The 19,259-nt window shown below is 40.2% G+C and overlaps 1 protein-coding gene across 2 annotated transcripts in view; it reads left to right on the top strand.

Annotated features, from left to right (window-relative positions):
- LOC306849712 (uncharacterized protein) overlaps positions 1-17,305 on the top strand; it is a 45,410-nt gene extending 28,105 nt beyond the window's left edge. Inside the window, exons 10-34 of one of the 2 annotated variants that reach the window (XM_079384962.1) lie at positions 2,266-2,379; positions 2,531-2,764; positions 3,290-3,400; positions 3,675-3,867; positions 4,131-4,276; positions 4,373-4,486; positions 4,738-4,857; positions 5,042-5,194; positions 5,556-5,784; positions 5,874-6,075; positions 6,344-6,497; positions 6,617-6,801; positions 7,186-7,318; positions 7,409-7,651; positions 7,758-7,870; positions 8,624-9,141; positions 9,403-9,753; positions 9,850-9,992; positions 10,094-10,298; positions 10,649-10,739; positions 10,830-10,983; positions 11,102-11,424; positions 11,901-12,048; positions 12,166-12,263; positions 12,372-17,305. In XM_079384962.1, coding sequence (XP_079241088.1) covers positions 2,266-2,379; positions 2,531-2,764; positions 3,290-3,400; positions 3,675-3,867; positions 4,131-4,276; positions 4,373-4,486; positions 4,738-4,857; positions 5,042-5,194; positions 5,556-5,784; positions 5,874-6,075; positions 6,344-6,497; positions 6,617-6,801; positions 7,186-7,318; positions 7,409-7,651; positions 7,758-7,870; positions 8,624-9,141; positions 9,403-9,753; positions 9,850-9,992; positions 10,094-10,298; positions 10,649-10,739; positions 10,830-10,983; positions 11,102-11,424; positions 11,901-12,048; positions 12,166-12,263; positions 12,372-13,751 — 5,855 coding nt within the window. In that variant the 3' untranslated portion in view covers positions 13,752-17,305. Of the gene's footprint in view, positions 1-2,265; positions 2,380-2,530; positions 2,765-3,289; positions 3,401-3,674; positions 3,868-4,130; positions 4,277-4,372; positions 4,487-4,737; positions 4,858-5,041; positions 5,195-5,555; positions 5,785-5,873; positions 6,076-6,343; positions 6,498-6,616; positions 6,802-7,185; positions 7,319-7,408; positions 7,652-7,757; positions 7,871-8,623; positions 9,142-9,402; positions 9,754-9,849; positions 9,993-10,093; positions 10,299-10,648; positions 10,984-11,101; positions 11,425-11,900; positions 12,049-12,165; positions 12,264-12,371 lie in introns of both variants that reach the window. The other variant, XM_079384961.1, reaches the window with a different exon arrangement.
- The last annotated feature ends 1,954 nt before the right edge of the window (positions 17,306-19,259 follow it).

Here is a 19,259-nt window from a genome sequence, read left to right as displayed (position 1 = left end):
CTTTATTTTTCATAGCCATTTGAGATTAGAGGCAACCACTGCATTTTAATCATGAATCGATCAAAACAAAAATTCGCAATCTTTGATTTATATTTAGACTTTATAATTCAGAGATGGGCACTCGAGTTAGTGACTCGGACTCGAGTCGGATTTTTATAGACTTCAGACTCGACCTGAAATGACTCCAGACTTGACTCGTGAATATTTTAAAAGCAACTCGAGTCTTTTATCCTTAAATACTTATATAACTGATTTTCAAAAGGCGGACCGCATCCGCACCCCGGCATTCATTTGGACCATGAGCCGTAAAAGCAGCACCATTTCAAGTGAGCGGCACGTCAAAACAGCGGCGCGGATCACATAACAAGCGTCGGTTATGGCAAATATCTTTCAGCGCTATATAATCTAGTATTTTTATCTAAAGCCAAACGCGCTTAATTCAATGCAGCAAATGTAGTTATTTTTCTTACTATCTATTTATCTCTCAATAACCTATGACTCTGACTGTTCAAACCAGATGTGACAAGATGTTTCTGATCTACATTTAGCATTATTAATCTGTAGGCTAAGAGCATTTCAAAAGAATCATGTTATTATAATTGGGAAAATTGTTGTTAGATGGCTAGGATAGAACTTAAACTTTGAAACGGCTGGTTATCTTTGTTTTCTGCTCAAGATGAGAACGTTTTGATTATTGTAGACATTTTTAGTAGATAATGTTTATAATAGGCTATATTTAAATAGTATAGATTTCAGGAGGAAAACCCTGAACAGAAACAGTGTTTTTTTTGTCACATGGCCTCGTATGTATCTAAATGTAAAAGTACAATACATGTAAAAAAAAAAAAAAAATTATATATATATATATATATATATATATATATATATATATATATATATATATATATATATATATATATATATATATATATATATATATATATATATATATATTTTTTTTTTTTTTTTTTTTATTTTTTTTTTTTATATATATATATAATTTTTTTTTTTTATATATATATTTATTTTTGTCAAGACCTTTGCTTGGAAGAAAATATAGAGGCCGCACCTCTTGGAGCTTTAATTGAATACCCCTGACTTTTAATCAAAAAGAAATACTTGATTTGTATGGTTTTGTAATATCTGTGTCACATATTTCCTTGTGTCATGGTAGATAGGACTCTTATTATAGAATTTGATTACAGAAAAACTGTTTTGAACATGGGAATGGATTAAAACACAAGTAACAGGCTGGATGTACATTAACCTTACATCTTAACACCTCTTTTAAAAAAAAAAAAAAAAGCAGATCATAGATCAAATATTTTGTTTGTAGCCTATAAAACAGCTTTGTAAATTGGAAGATTTAAATTCGTTATATGGAGGAAAGATGAAAAGAAAACACCATGTAAACTCAGAAACACATTCATATAAAATTCAATATTTGGATTTTCTTCCTATATTTTGCGCATCATGAACAGTGATCTTGTTCTGTCTGCAACAGTAATTTCTCCTCTTTGCGTCTGTCTTCAACGTCTCTGGCCTCTGTTAACGGGCATTTACAGACTAATTATAATAATAATGTAATATTTCCACACAAATGGCATTTTGGAAAATGATTGCAGTGCAGTTTGTGTGCAAGCACGGAACAGAAGATAGTCTGAAATAAAACAAAAAATGTCCAGTCTATTGGTGCATGTGTACTCCACTGTATAAATTAAATATAGATTAATCATTGTTAAATCTACAAAGTTACTTGGCAAGACGGGTATTTTGACATAGGCTATGTGTCAGCACGTGTCAGAGAGACGCAGCTGTCTTTGCGTGCACTGTTCACACAGAACACAGTGCGCGAGTAGTGAATGGAGTTGTCTTTCGCACCCGAATGTTTTTTTTATCGCTTGAACTTTTAAATTAAGAAGGCTTAAAAACACATGCAAATTATAAACTTTTGTGACGACGCTGCAGTGGCCCAATCGGGCAAGTGACAAATCCGTCTACTGTCCCGAGCGTCCTTCACGCTGGCCCCGGGCCAACAGGCACTCCGTATTGTCGAGCCCTGATTTGCATTGAATTTAAATTTTTCTCAAATTTGTTAAGGCCACCAGTTGCTCATATCGTCAAATATCACCAAATCTCAGTCAAAATTAACAATGTGCTGTCATTTCATTGCTGCAAATAGTTGCATGGGTGAACAGCCTTAATATGTGCTATGTTAGATACTGTTCATTGTCATGATACTGAATCTGTGTGTTTTGACCACAGGTTTCACTGGGGAAATGTGTCAAGTTGACATTGACGAGTGTGCCAGCACGCCGTGCCATAACGGGGCCAAGTGTCTTGACCGTCCTAATGGCTATGAGTGTGAATGTGCTGAAGGTAACATTAAAAAATAGATAAAAGCACTAACAAAACCAATTTCTCCATAATTGAAATATATAAGTGTTTTTCATTGTAAACTAATTGGCTAAGCTTTCAGAGAACTGGCCTTATTGTACTAATCCCTTGTCTTATATGCTGGTCTCTGTAGGTTTCACAGGGACATTGTGTACGGACAACATTAACGACTGTGAACCCAAACCCTGTCACCATGGCGATTGTATAGACGGAATTGCTACCTTCACATGTGAGTGTCACCCAGGTTACATGGGCCCCATATGCAGCGAGCAGATACGCGAGTGCCAGAGTGACCCTTGCCAAAACAGAGGACGCTGTGTTGATCTGGTCAACATGTACCAATGCAATTGCCAGCCAGGCACTAGAGGTGAGTCTCACACTTGTGCTTTTACATCTCAAAGACTCTTTAAGAGACCCTATACTACACCTTTGAAGCATTTAATGAAGTCTAATTATGATATCAACAAATGTTCTTGCAGCAAAATGGTCTTAATTTAGTATATCATGACTATTATCCACCATTTAGAATTAGACTGATTTTTGCAACTGTACATTTGAGATGTGTGCATGATTTCTATTTTTGTTTGCTAATCTTTATGTAAAGTTATATGATATGTGAACTTTGGTGGTGAGTATGTCTACAAAGTGCATCAGACTCTTATTCGAAAAGAGTAAGAAAAATTGTTTTTCTCAGTTACACTGTCCAACAAACAAAACAAAGCTCGCTACACTCCCCTGCTGGACCCTTCCTCTTACTACGCACACACAGAAATAATCTATCATTACTCAGACTTCTTTAGAGACCTTTCAAAGTCTCTTGTATAAATTAGACAAGTTTTATTTCACCTGCCTGTGCCTCCATTGACTATTTTGTAATTTGTCTTTGTTATAGGTAAGAACTGTGAGATTAACCATGATGACTGTGCCAGTAATCCCTGCCAGCACGGGACCTGTGAGGATGGAATTAATGAGTACAAATGTTTGTGCAAACCTGGATACACAGGTTTGTACATGGACATGCACATACACATACATAAATACACACATGCAGATGTGCTTCATTCATGAATCATGATCAGAGCTTTGTAAGAACAGTACTTTGTAAATAGTTTATATATATATATATATATATATATATATATGTATGTATATTTTCTTTTCTGCTTTTTTCTTTAATAATAAAACAACAAAATGCATCACTTGAATTATATAATTGCACTGCTTTTATAAAGCATTCAATCAGTCTTATTCATTAACCACACTTTCTTTCTTCTCAGGGGAGCGATGCAATGAGGAGATAAATGAGTGCAGCTCGAACCCGTGTATGAGTGGAGGGACGTGTGTGGACAAAGTGAACGGGTTTCAGTGTATGTGTCCAGTTGGGACTCACGGTCCTCTGTGTCACTCAGGTGCGGACCACTGCAGCCCCATGCCCTGCCTGCATGGAGAGTGTATTGAGCAGCAGGACGGGTAGGAACAGCTTTTATCTTTCTGTCAAAGTGGCCGATACTGATTATTAGTAGCACAACCTACTTCCATTTCCTGTTATATTCTGTAAACAGATCAATAATTATTATTTAATTCTATGTAAGAACTGTAAAATTGATTAACATAGCAAATGCATGTTGCATTTGTAGTATTGCTGTAAGAGGTATTTTTACTTGCCTTAGTATAAACCATCTATGGCCAGTTATCTCTTTCATGTCAACTACTCTCATCTTGTGTCGGTGTAGGTATCTTTGCGCATGTAAGCCAGGCTGGGAGGGTAAGAACTGTGAGAGAGAGAAGAACGAGTGTCAGTCCAACCCGTGCCAGAACGGTGGAACCTGTAATGATCGTCTCAATGGCTACACCTGCGTGTGTGCCCGTGGATTTGCAGGTAAAGGCGTGTAATCCATTAGCCTTTCTAAACAAAGTAATAATGATGTTCAACTCCATTCCCAACTCCCTGATTTGCCCTTTTTTTCTCTTTCAGGTTTGAACTGTGAGATAAATATTAATGAATGTGAGTCAAACCCTTGTATGAATCAGGGAACCTGCGTGGATAGAGTCAACAGCTACATCTGCCATTGCACTCTGCCTTACACAGGTGACACACATTTACAGTGCACAGTTTTTTTTTACAATGATTTTAATGACAGAATCAGCACTTTTGTTGTCAGATTTGATGTTTAATTAAAATATTTCAGTCCCAACATGTAATAAGATTATAATTATTTACACTACTGTTCAAAAGTTTGGGGTCATAAGATATTTAAATTTTTCCGAAACGTTTTTAATAAATATAAATATTAAAACACTATAATTTATCCACAACTGACTGTACTGCTCGGTTCTCAGGGAGACACTGTGAGGATAAGTTAGTCCCCTGTGATTCTCAGCCCTGTCAGAGAAGAGGGGTTTGTCAGCCATCCCTGGATTACACTAGCTACACCTGCCTGTGCCACAGTGGATGGGAAGGTAAGTGCTATGAGTTTATGTGTGGGTGGGTTTTTCATTCCTCAAGAGTATATTTGATGTTGAGACAGCCACATATAACACCTTTTTCTTGATCACTGATCACATGACATTCCCAGTTGTAGATTTAATTAATGAAAATCTTTCCAAAACATTTCAAGAGTCTCTGTCTGATGTGTGTGTGTAGGAGCCCAGTGCACAGAGGATGTAGACGAGTGCAAGAAAAACCCATGTCAGCATGGAGGTCATTGTCGGAACACAGTGGGCAGCTACCGATGCGAGTGTCAGCCTGGATACAGTGGGGTCAACTGCCAAACTAACATCGATGACTGCAGCTCCAGTATGTGTCATTACTACACCGATTCATTCTCATGTTGTGGATGAGTGACAGACAGTAAACTCATCCTTGCGTTAACATCTTCTGTTTGAAGGAGAGTAGTGTAACCTAGTGGTCAGAGATCAACTAAATAACCAAATAAAATAAGTTTTGTGTCGCAAGGAATATATAAAAATTATATAAATAAATTTATATCAAACATATAAAACAAATTTACAGAAAACTTTGCACAACATCTACCTTTGACAGGCCTAAAATTAATTTTGTCAAATCTTTTTCATGTCAACTCATTTGTGGCCCACTAGGGGTCTTTGGACCCCAGCTTGAAAAACCCAATCATTTGAATTTTTGCTCTCTTCTCCAGATCCATGCCGTAATGGTGGTACATGTGTTGATAAAGTGGGCCGGTTCTTGTGCGAGTGCAGAGCTGGTTTCTATGGTGAGCGCTGTGACAAGGAAATGGACGAGTGCGCTAGCAATCCCTGCTGGAATGGAGGTCGCTGCACTGACTATGTGAACAGCTACACATGCCAGTGCCCGCCTGGCTATGATGGCATCAACTGTGAACGTGATATCCCAGATTGCACTGAGACGTTAGTTTTCCATATAAATTATAAAGGTATTCTTTTATTTCATTGTATCATAGATATTCTTATTCATTTTCTCTCTCTTTTCTCCATAGATCTTGTCTCAACAATGGAACGTGTGTGGATGGAATTAACCGTTTCTCCTGCCGCTGTAGACATGGCTTTTCGGGTCAATTCTGCCAGTATGAACTGAATGAGTGTGACTCTCATCCATGTAAAAATGGCGGCACCTGCATAGATGGCCTGGGGACTTTCCACTGCATCTGCCCACTGATGTATAATGGAAAAACCTGTGAGGTAAAAACTGTCCATTCAGCTTTAGATTGAAAACCCACAAGGTCTGATGTTGCTCAATGACTAGATTTTGAATTAAGCCTACATTTTGGACTGTCTGCTAATTAACTGCCATTAAAAAATGACATTTTCTTTAAACTCAGCAAATACATACTAGACACTCAATTGGAATAATAAAATGATTCTTGCCCTGTGTTGAAATTTAGTTATCAGTAGGTGAATGTTCAGAGATTAAAGTTTAGATCATTTCTCTGACTGTTTCATTCTGCAGTCAATGGTAAACTTGTGCAGTCAGATTAAGTGTCTCAATGGAGGCACATGCATCCAGAAGGAGATGGATTGGAGATGCAGCTGTCAGCATGGCTGGACAGGCCTGTACTGTGACATCCCTAACATGTCCTGCCAGACTGTTGCCAAAAACAAGGGTGAGCGATTTGACAGAGTGACTAATTTCACTGCAACTCTTTTGAAATACAGCAAAATGTAATGGAGATTAAGCTGCAGGGTTGGTTGAATTCTTAATGCAACTTCTGATATGCTCCAGGTGTGGCGGTGGACATGGTGTGTAAGAACGCAGGGCGATGTATCGACAAAGACAACACACACCAGTGTATGTGTCAGAGAGGTTATATGGGCAGTTACTGTGGGATCGAGGTGAATGAATGTCTTTCCAACCCCTGTAGAAATGGAGGGACCTGTGTGGACTACCAGGGTGGATATGACTGCAAGGTACAACCAATCTCACTAACTAATATTGAAAAACACAACTGTTCAAAAGTTTGGGGTAAAGACAGTGACATTATAAAGACATTTATCTTTTATGTTACAAGTTCTTTTAAATGTCTATTCAAAGAATCTTGGAAAAAAATCTATCACGGCTTCCACAAAAATATTAAGCAGCACAACTGTTTTCAACATTAATAATAAATGTTTGTGTGAATTCTGAAGGATCATGTGACACTGAAGACTAGAGTAATTGCTGATGAAAATTGATCTTTGCCATCACACTAATAAGTTACATTAAACTTTTAAACAGTAGTGTATATAGAAATAATATACAATAGGGAAATCTATTTATCTTCTATTATCTAAACCTCCCACCTTCTCTTTAAGTGTAAAGCAGGTTATCAGGGCGTAAACTGTGAATATGATGTTGACGAGTGCCAGTCGAATCCCTGTCGCAATGGAGGTACCTGTATTGATTTGATCAACTGCTTCTCCTGTGCATGTCCTCCCGGCACCAAAGGTATGACTGATTCTTAATGCAGTATGTTTAATGCGCAGATGTTACACTGATATGTAAATGTCCCCTTACCACGTCTTCTCTGTTTTGCAGGTTTGCAGTGTGAGGTGGATGTGAATGAATGCGCCCCAGAGTTCGGTGCTCGCTGTAAGAATGGCGGCCAGTGTGTGGATGGTGTGGGGCGGTACACCTGCTCCTGCCCTCCTGGTTTCACTGGAGAGCATTGTGAGGGAGATGTGAACGAGTGTCTTTCTGGACCTTGCCATCCATCCGGCACTATTGACTGTGTGCCGCTCACCAATAACTATCAGTGCCGCTGTCGTCTTGGTTATACTGGTGAGGTCTTATTTTAGAATCATGGATTATATACTAGCTATTTTAAAGTGGTTCAAATTAACTGTTTTCTTTCTTGCGCACGCTTGTGCTGTCCGTCCCCCTGTAGGGCAACATTGTGAGTTAATGGTGGATCTGTGCCAGTCCAAGCCATGCCACAACAACGGCAGATGTGGCATGAACATGAGTTCATTACATGGATACACCTGTACCTGCCAGCCTGTAAGTGCAGAGTTAGTGTTTATATGTGTGCATACAACCGTTCAAAAGTTGTTGTTTTTTTAAAGGTTTTTAAGTCTCTTATTCAGTCAAACATACAGTAAAACCATTTTGGGGTTAAAACCATAAAATATTTTTTAAATGTAATTTATTCTTGTGAATGCAAAGCAGAATTTTCAGCAATTTTCATTGTCACAATATCCTTCAGAAATCATTCTAATATGCTGATTTGATGTTCAAGAAACATTTATCACTGTTGAAAACAGTTATGCTGCTTAAGTTTAAGGATTCTTTGATGAATAGGAAAAAAAAAACAGCATTTATCTTTGAAATAGAAATCTCACTGACCCCAAACTTTTGAATGCTAGTGTGTATGTGTGCATGCGCAATACATAAAGCCTTTATCAAATATTCACTAACTGCTCTTCGAGAGGAGGAGGGTATTTTAATAACTATGTCTCTTGCTGTGCTTTCCGACATTTCTCTTACAACCTTTAACGGCTGCGTTAGCTTTGCTTTGTGTGAAAATGTTTCCTTTTCTCAAGGCTGCTTGTTTCTCTCTCATTCTCATGCTTGCACTAAAGACTGAAGCTGCATAAATCAGGTATGAAGTGAAAGTCTGATTCCCTCTTAACTCGTCTTTTACTCTTCTTTCACTCACTGCTGCTGTCTTACTAGCCCCCAGTCATTTCGTTGTAAGGTAGCACCATGATTTGCTTTATTTTTGGGGTCTAACGGCCTCTGTTACTCTTTCAGGGTTACACTGGCTTCAACTGTGGTGATTTTGAGATCTTCTCCTGTGCCAGTTTGCGCTGTCAAAATGGCGGACAGTGTGTGGAGATAAAGGGCCGCCCGCAGTGCCGCTGCCCAATGGGTTTTACTGGACCCCACTGCGAGAGCATCACAAACCGCTGCATGTGTCAGAACGGTGGCAAATGTATGCCAGATGATTCTAACAAGTTCAGCTGCCAGTGTCCACCCGGCTTCAGTGGGCCGACCTGTCAAACGTATAAACCTTCCTGCCCATATTTGGAGTGCAAACAGCGGGCAGGAGACAAAGTGTGTGACCCACAATGTAGGACCCCAGAATGTGAGTGGGATGGAGGTGACTGTACGCTGCTCTGGGACAAGCCCTGGAAGAACTGCACAGCCGCCGTACCCTGCTGGGAGTTATTCCATAATGGCCGCTGTGACCCAGAATGCGACAATGCTGGCTGCCTCTTTGACAGCTTTGAATGCCAGAAAGGTTCATCGACTGGCCCAAGCACTTGCAAGTATGTGTTCCAGTGTATTTCTCACACTCTAGAGGATTACTGCTCTTCTTTGAGAAACTTGCAAAGATAATGCTTGAAACATTTAGATGTACATATTACAGTTTTTGCTGTATTTTTGATCAAATAATTTCGGTCTTGGTGAACATAGACTTTTGTCAAAAACATGAAAAAAATCTTACAGGCCTCAAATATATATATATTTACATTATATTTCAGTTTTATATATAATAATAAATATTAATTACCCTAATTTCTCCATAGATATGACCGATACTGTGCAGATCATTACGCCAATGGTCATTGTAACCAGGGCTGCAACACAGAAGCATGTGGCTGGGATGGTCTGGACTGTGCCACAGATACTCCTCCCAAGCTGGCTGATGGTACACTGGTGATCGTGGTGCTGCTGCATCCCAAGGAGCTTTTGAGTGACCTTAAGGGTTTCCTGCGCTCTTTGGGGACACTGCTGCACACCAACCTGAGACTTAAGCTGGATGAGGATAAGAGACCTATGGTGTACCCATACTATGGAAATGAGGAAGATGAAATCCAAAACAATATTGCTTCTATGAAGCAACGTGGAAAACGAGAGCTGGAGAGGGAGGTTATTGGGTATGTTCCTCACCCAGAATTGAACACTTTCTTGTTTACTTTCATGTTGTTGTGTTTGTATAAATTAACATTGTTTTGGATGTCTCCTTGGTTTAGATCAAAGGTTCACCTGGAGATTGACAATCGACAGTGTTCTCAGCACTCGGACGAATGCATCTCCAGTGCAGACCAGGCTGCAGCCTTCATAGCTGCCGAGTATCTGAAATCTGAGCTGCTGTACCCTGTCTACTCTGTGGGCAGTAAGTGAACTAGTAAAACAGGGTGATAGCAAAAAGGAATTGTGATTTTCACTGTTGTTCTCTCTTTTATAAACTTTGTTAACCATCCTCTTCCACCTCAGGCGATAAAGATTCAGTACCCCCCATGCCTCCTCTCCTGTACCTGGTTGCTGTGGCTGCAGCTATCATCATGCTAATTTTGGTTCTGGGCGTGTTGGCTGCCAAGCGTAAACGCAAGCATGGGACTTTATGGCTTCCTGATGGCTTTCTGGCAAAGAAAGACTGCAAGCGGAGGGAGCCAGTGGGACAGGATGATTTTGGCTTGACGTAAGTGTGCACCTGAACTCCACAATGATCTCAAGATATTTGCTGCCTTCATGTTGCCATGGGAAGTTTCCGATTAATAAGTAGGAATAATGTGACAGTGTGCTTTCATCAGATATTGCATATATTATATATATTATACATTTAACACATTATACACATCTATTATTATTTAAAATGTGTGAGTGGGCAATTTCATAACTCTTGTTTTTAGCACTTATGTGATAAAATGAATATAATGATGTTTTAAAAGCAACAACAGCCTGAATTTTTTTACATGCTTCTGTTAACCTGTTGATTTCAGGTGGCATCATAAGTCAACCCTTCTTTCTCTATCCTCCACTTTCTTTCAGGAGCATGCAGAAAACACCGGATGGAGGGTTGATGGATGGCAGTTCTACCCATCATTGGTCAGAGGAGGATCATCTATCTATAAAACCTAGGGTAAGAGACGGTACCTCCACAGCCCTGAAGATGACAGTAACGGATCCCTTTGTTTATGATCAATCTGAATGGACCCATCCAACCTCACAGATGGAGGATAAGCCATTGCTTCCTGTCGGAGTGGATGGAGGAGTGGACAGGAGAGAGTGGACCCTGCAACATCACAAAGCCGCGGACATCACACTCACTCCCCCTCAGGCAGACATAGACATAGACAGCCTGGATGTCAATGTTAAAGGACCAGGTTAACAGACTGAGATTCTTTCTTATTCACAATCTGAGTAGATGAGGGAAGAAGGTTTTCACTCTTGTTTTCCTTTTAAAAAGTTTGACTTACTCCGTATTCACTTTCATGCTCATAGATGGTTTCACTCCTCTCATGCTGGCATCTCTACGAAATGGCAGCAGCCCCGATTGTGGCAGCATGTTGGGAGACGAGGAGGAGGAAAGTGGTGCTGACGAACCCGGCCCAAACGTCATAACTGACTTAATTGGCCAGGGTGCTTCACTCAATGCCCAAACAGATCGCACCGGAGAGACTGCCCTTCACCTCGCTGCACGATACGCCCGAGCTGATGCCGCCAAGAGACTGCTGGATGCTGGTACTGATGCCAATGCTCATGATAACATGGGCCGCACCCCTCTACATGCGGCCGTGGCGGCAGATGCCCAAGGAGTCTTTCAGGTGAGGGCATGTGCTTCTACTCATATGCCTGCTAAGCTTCATCATGAATGATAGGTTTCCCAGAATTATGGAAATTATAAATTATTTTTAAACTTGTGACATCCATGCCTTGAAAACTCAAGGAAATTATTAAATAAGTCATGCAAATATCTATAGTGACTAACATATAATTGAGCTATACAACAGCTCTAAAATATTAAAAAATATATATATTATAATAATTACCTAAAAAGTGCTCTTTAATAGTGATCTTTATGCTCTTTAATTGTAAATCTTTATACAAATATTTAGGCAGTATATTAATTAGACGGTATTTATTTTAACATTATTTATAACAGTAATTATATACTTATAAATATATGTATACACAGACAACTGTAGTTTGCAGATAGTATATTTTTAATTTCTTTTGATTTGGTTTGTAAAAAATGTTTTTGTGTGCACATACCAATCATTATTGTGTTTTTGAACTCCAGATTCTCATCCGTAACCGTGCCACGGATCTTGATGCCCGTATGAATGATGGCACCACACCACTCATCCTCGCAGCCAGACTGGCAGTGGAGGGCATGGTGGAGGAACTGGTGCACTGCCATGCAGATGTCAATGCTGTGGATGACCATGGTAAGATGAAAACCCGTATGAACATACATCATAGTAAAGAACTTTGTTGATAAATGGAAAGAAATAAATTTCTAGACATAAAATGGTTTAATCTCATCGCTTTCATCTTATCCTCAGGCAAGTCAGCTTTGCACTGGGCTGCTGCTGTTAATAATGTAGACGCCACTCTAGTGCTACTCAAGAATGGAGCCAATCGAGACATGCAGGACAACAAGGTACTCGTTCATGTCTATTTGTTTATGTGCATGTTTAATCACTTTTCGAGTACACAGATGTGTTGTGTGTCAGCCAAACACTTCAGTTTTGTTTGTTCTGTGATGTAGGAGGAGACCCCCTTGTTCCTGGCTGCCAGAGAGGGCAGCTTTGAAGCAGCCCAAGTTCTCCTAGATCACTATTCAAATCGTGATATCACCGACCACCTAGACCGCCTGCCTCGTGATACTGCGCAAGAACGAATGCATCACGACATTGTGCGTCTGCTGGACCAGTACAACCTGGTGCACAGCCCACATTCTGGGCCTAACCACGTGGGCAACGGCGGGGGACACTCCTGTGGGACAAACGGCACAGGATTCATGATCGGCATGCGTCCAGGACCACAGGGCAAAAAGAATCGCCGAGCAGGAGGAAAAGCAAACACTGCAGCCGGGACAGCCAAAGATCTAAAAGAAATGAAGGCGAAGAGACGGAAGAAGCCGGCCGGAGGAGAGGGACCGAATGTTGTGGCGGTGGCAGGAGCCAGTGGAAATGTCACCAAAGCAGCTGGCGGCCTCTCAGAGAGCTCGGTCACCATGTCACCTGTGGATTCCCTGGAGTCTCCACACTCGTATGCCGGAGAGGCAGTGGCCACCACCAGCACGGCGAATTCTCCCCCTCTGCTCAGCACCCCGTCCGTGAGGCCCATGCTGCCTCCTGTGAGTCACATGTTGAGCCAGCAGCAAAGCTGGGTGGGTTTGGCCAAACACAGCTACAATGGCCGCATGTTTGGCCTCATGCCGCCCCACCAGATGAACGTGGGCCACACTAGCATGCAGCAGCACCACAGCCCGGGCATGCTCACCCCGATGAACGTCACCATGAGCCGTGAACAACTGCCGCCCATTGTCACCTTTCAAATGATGACAGCAGGCAACGGTCAGAGCCTCCTCAAGCAGGCACAACAGGGGCAGATGCAGGCACAGGGGCAAAATCAGGCACAAAGTCAGCACCTGCACTGTAACCAGAGTATGATGTACCCCATGCCTGATGGGGGAATGCAGCACAGCCTGTCACATACCCTTCCGCACCTCCACGGTCACAACCACGCACTCCCTCACGGGCTGCCTGAGAGCCAAGCACGACAAGTAGCTTCCTATCAGCCACGGCAGAGCCCCGTGGATAAATATCCAACACCACCTTCCCAGCACAGCTACGCCACCGCTGGCTCCGAGGGAACCACCCCCGGTCATCCAGCGCACAATCCCAGCGAACACCCCTACCTCACTCCTTCGCCTGAATCTCCCGACCCCTGGTCCTCTTCGTCACCCCACTCCAACTCAGACTGGTCCGATGTCACAACAAGTCCCACCCCTCTAGGAAACCCCCACACGCTGCCTCCTTCCTGCCACACACACATTCCCGAACAAGCCCAGCTGCAGCCCCCGTCACAGGCTGCGCAGCCGATGCAGTCGCAGCAGTCACAGCGTAGCAGTGTGTATGCGTAGGAACTTGGACCTTTGAGAGTTTAATTGTTTTGATTTAATTGTTGAGAGTTCAATTGTTTTGAAAAGAGAGACAATTGTTTTGATTGTCTCTCTCTTCAGCTGCCACAGGAGTGGCCATTAATCCTGTCTCCATTCTTCTCCAGTCTTTATTTCGCTCCGCATGTTGACTTTGAAGTTTGCGTATCGTAAATTCCCATTAGCCCAGATATTTAATCGCACAGAAGACCCAGACTAAGCAGAAAAGAGACGTACTGCTTTAACAACTTGGGAATCCTTTTAACGACAGTCTACGATCTAGAGCACTGTTACCAATGGACAATCACGGTGTCTCACAGAGTCTCGATTATGGTTACTGTCCCCAATTAGGGGAAATTTATTTCAAGATTTAGTCAAACATTTTACTATTTGAAGGAATTTCTCATTTAATCTGCCATCTTTCTTTGTTCATTTTTGTTGATGTTAAAAGTCAGATATGCTTAGTTGGTACCAACCTAAAAGGGATAGTTCACACGAAAAGTAAATTATGGCATCATTTACTCACTCTTCACCTGTATGACTTACTTTCTTCTGTTGAACACCAAAGGGGATATATTTAAAAATGTCTCCTCTTTTTTTTTTTTTGTCCATACAATAAAGTCAAATGGTTTAAGGTTGTTTTGGACCCCACTGACTTTCATTGTATGAAGAAAAACATTCTTTAAAATGTTTTGTGCTCCACAGAAGAAAGTCAAACAGGTTTGAAAGTACATCAGTTTATTGGTGAGCTATGCTTTTAACTGATAATTTAATCTTTTTATGTAATAGGTCAGCTTTCATGTGTTCTCATTTTTTTTTTAGGTCAGCCTGCTTTTTTTTTGTAGTAATGAAAATGTTTCTTAAATGAATTGGTGGTACTTTTTTGCGATTGGTAGCATGAATGTGCTACACATGCATCTCATTCATTCATGTGTGGTTCAGAGCTAAACTGTGGTGTAAATAGTTGAATTTTTATGGTATTTCCTTGTCTGTTATGGTTTATCCTCTGCCTTGCCAATGATTAAGAGATGTAGGAGGTGGTGTGTAAATATAAATGGGTTCCACTTTTTGTTTTTTAAATTGTATGCAGTATTCAGTGGCCGCACAAACATGACAGAGGTTTGAAGAGGAATTCCAGCTGCCATCATCAAGCTGTGTGAGCCTTTTGGAAAACTAAACGTTTATACAATATTATCAGTGCCTTTTACAACATTTTTGTAACCATTGTTACGATTTTATTTTTGGTCTGCCTTTTTTGTGTTACTGTATATTAATATTCTGAGCAGTTTAACTCGTTCTGAAGTTGTATCTTTTATTTACATGAATTTTAAATACATGTATTTCCTTCATCCTACATACAATCAGCCTGTCTGTGCAACCGCATGAATCACTTGGTAATTTAGAAATAATACTTTATACAATCTTAATGTGCTGTTTCACTTTTGTTTCGTTTTGTGTTTTTGAGCAAAGCTTTATAAAACTGATTAGTACAATCACTTTTTTTTTTTTTAATGTGCTTTGCACAATAAAGCCCCTGGGTCTCTGAAACGCCAAATAAACACTCATAATAGTATTTAGAGATGCACGCATACATTAGCCAGAGTGGTGATGAAATACTGCCAAAGGTCTTATGAACTTCCGGTTAGCTGTATTTGTGCAGGTGGGTGGATCAGTGATATTGTGTGTGATCAAGGTCAATATTAAGAGAGTCTTCTTATGCAAATAGAAACCTTTGTGTACTATAGGCTCCTTATGGCATGTTCTTCTTGGAAACAGTTGATATCCAGTAGCACTTAAGGGCCCTTCAACAGTATGATATTTAGTGTACTGAAATCTGAGGAATTTAATGGGTCTTAGTCCACCAAATAAAGATCAAAGAAAAGGTTTTGGAACATTGTATCTTCACCCAAATGTTATGCAAAGCTATTTTTATGTGCTGTATATAATTTTATGTTTTGGGTTTTTTATGCCTATTGTACTTTCCTTCCTGTTCACCAAATATATGCAATACAGTATGCTAGAAGGAAGTAAATGTTTCGCCTTAGTATTTTATAGATTACAATTGGTGATTTAAAAAAAGCAAAAAAACCTGTGTATTGGAAATAATCCAAGACATTTGATGATTAAAATAGAGATGAAACACAAATAAAGGAAAACCTTTACAAATTGATCTGGCTAAATGAATGAGCCCCCATTTCTCATCATTTAAGTGTGTATGTATGTTTTTTATTCTTAAAAAATATCTAGGTCTCTTTCTTGGAATTGCTCCGTTTATCATTATTACTCTTTTCCAAAATAAATAGCATTTTTGAGGGCCTAAACATGCTCGAAAAGTCATGAAATTTTGCACACGCATCAGAACTGGCGAACATTTACGTCTGATATATGTTTCAAAAGTGGGTGTGGCAAAATGGCTCGATAGCGCCACCTATTCACATTCAACGGAGTGTGCCTCGAGCTGCGTTTCACGTACATGTCTAAAAGTTGGTGCACCCATGTAACATAATACCTACAAAAAAAGTCTCCTGGTACGAAATCCGAAACCCAACAGGAAGTTGGTTATTTTGAATTTTCTCTGCAAATTTGGTCATTTTTGCCATTTTCAGGTGTCATACTTTAATGAACTCCTAGAGATGTATTCAGATGAACACCGAATTTGGTCATTAGCGTAATCTAAAGCCCTTTGTGACGTTAAATTGCGAAGATCTAGAGCAGGGCTCTCCAAACTCGGTCCTGGAGGGCCGGTGTCCTGCAGAGTTTAGCTCCAACTTGCCTCAACTTCAGTTCTTGTTTGAAGATGTTAAAGTGGGGTTTACAATTAGGATATTTACATTTATGGACATAAAACTTTCCAATAAATAACAGCAGGTTTATACAAAAACTTGCATTAAATAGATTCTTATCTTTAGCACAAAATCTCAAAAGAATGTATTTATAACATAAAGAGAAATCATAAGAAAATATTTTGGACAATCAAAGCATTAATATTATTCCAGAAAAACTGAACAAAAGGACACTCCCAAAATTAATGAGCTACAGTTTCAGAAGAAAATTCACAGAAAGAACAAGATGTATCAATGTCACTTTTAAATTTCTGCAAAAACAGCTTGACAGGATAAAACCTGTGAATTATTTTAAGATATTTCTTTAACTTTATTTGTTAAGAAAAATGTCTGAGGGAGTGACCAAACATAAGCCCACTTAATATCATCAAAAAGGAGAAGCAGTTTTAACATTAAGTGACATAACATCTGATGCACAGATGCCATTGGCACATGCCACTATGCTCAGTGACACTTCCGGTTTTCAGTGGCATGTGTGCCTTCGGTAGTGACTGACACCTGCCGCTGGATGCTGCTAATGTAGATTGCGTGACACGCACTTAATGGCAGAACGATATTGATTTAATTAACAGTATGTTGCGGTCAAGTATACGATTTATTGCATCGAGAAATTCATTTGTACAACAAATATTATTCTACAGTTCAGCTTATCAGTTGTAATTATAAAATAATAGAGACTATGCAGAGGCCATAGCTAAAAAGAAAAAGAAAAATTAAACGTTTTAATCAAAAGTGCCACCACTAACTGACACTTGCCTATCCGAAATTACATAAAAATATAAACTTTATGTAACTGCTTTATGAAACTTACACCAACCATTCAGAAGTGTGCTTGACCTTGACACAGGCTTTTCACAATGCAATGTAGCCTAAGTCTGCAAGGTATAATGTAAGTCTAGATGCTATTTAAACAAAATTTCTACTTATTAACGTGTCTGCAGAAAGTCAAATGCTTTGACAAATAGCCTATTTTTATATATATATATATATATATATATATACAGTGGGGCAAGTAAGTATTTGACACACTGACGATTTTTCAAGTTTTCCATGCACTTACAAAGAATGGAGAGATCTGTAATTTTCATCATAGGTACAACTCAACTATGAGAGACAGAATATAATTTTTTTCCAGAAAATCACATTGTATGATTTTTAAATAATTAACTTCCATTTTATTGCATGAAATAAGTATTTGATCACCAACCAGCAAGGCTCTCACAGACCTGTTAGTTTGTCTTTAAGAAGCCCTCCTATCCTCTACTCATTACCTGTATTAATTGCACCTGTTTGAACTCGTTACCTGTATAAAAGACACCTGTTCACACACTCAATCAATCAGATTCCAACCTCTCCACTATGGGCAAGACCAAAGAGCTATCTAAGGACACTAGGGACAAAATTGTAGACCTGCACAAGGCTGGGATGGGCTGCAGGACAATAGGCAAACAGCTTGGTGAGAAAGCAACAACTGTTGGCACAAATATTAGATAATGGAAGAAATTCAAGATGACTGTCAATCTCCCTCGGACTGGAGCTCCATGCAAGATCTCGCCTCGTGGAGCATCAATGATCCTGAGAAAGGTGAGGGATCAGCCTAAAACTACACAGGAGGACCTGGTCAATGACCTGAAGAGAGCTGGGACCACAGTCTCAACGGTTACCATTAGTAACACTACACCGTCATGGATTAAAATCCTGCAGCGCGCGCAAGGTCCCCCTGCTCAAGCCAACACATGTCCAGGCCCGTCTGAAGTTTGCAGAAGACCATCTGGGTGATCTAGAGGAGGCATGGGAGAAGGTCATGTGGTCAGATGAGACCAAAATAGAACCTTTTTGGTATATACTTCACTTGCCGTGTTTGGAGGAAGAAGGATGAGTGCAATCCCAAGAACACCATCCCAACTGTGAAGCATGGGGGTGGAATCATCATGCTTTAGGGGTGCTTTTCTGCAAAGGGTACGGGACGACTGCATCGTATTGAGGGAAGGATGGATGGGGGCATGTATAGTGAGATTTTGTGCAACAACCTCCTTTCCTCAGTAAGAGCATTGAAGATGGGTCGTGGCTGGGTCTTCCAGCATGACAATGAGCCCAAACACACAGCAAGGGCAACTTAAGTGACAATGTTGGGCATTTGAACAGCCGGTTTTCAGTGGCACGTGTCAGTGGAGAGTGGCGTGTGTCACTGACATTGTCACGTAAGTGTCGCAACTATATCTATAGAAGATGCAATTGTGATGCGATATCCTAAACAAATAGCCTAATTTAGTGATTAAAAAAAGAGAAAATTAATTAAACGTTTTTGCAAGTCTGTTATACTTTCTCCGATATGTCATAAGTTTACGGCACATCTGTTTTTGAGTGGCAGATTACACTGAATGTTGTGCAATAGCCTACAGTGCTATTGTATGTGAGAGATACGTCATGCTTTATATTAACTTAAACAAACCATGTCCAATCGGCACCAAACTTCATATGTTTTATAAAAGTGCTGGCCTGGGGCCTGTACCATGATGGCAGCTGAACAAATTCAGAGTTACAGGATTAGTTTAGAGTTGACACAACCACTCCAATCTGGCTTTGTTGGTACCATGATGGTGGTCATCAACTTTCTTTGTCAATTCAGGCTTTGATCCTGAGGTTGTGG

This window comes from Barbus barbus (assembly GCF_936440315.1).
Source record: "Barbus barbus genome assembly, chromosome: 29".
NCBI lineage: Eukaryota > Metazoa > Chordata > Actinopteri > Cypriniformes > Cyprinidae > Barbus > Barbus barbus.
The sequence above is the reverse complement of the archived record's forward strand: the minus strand, read 5'-3'. Positions and strand labels throughout refer to the sequence as shown.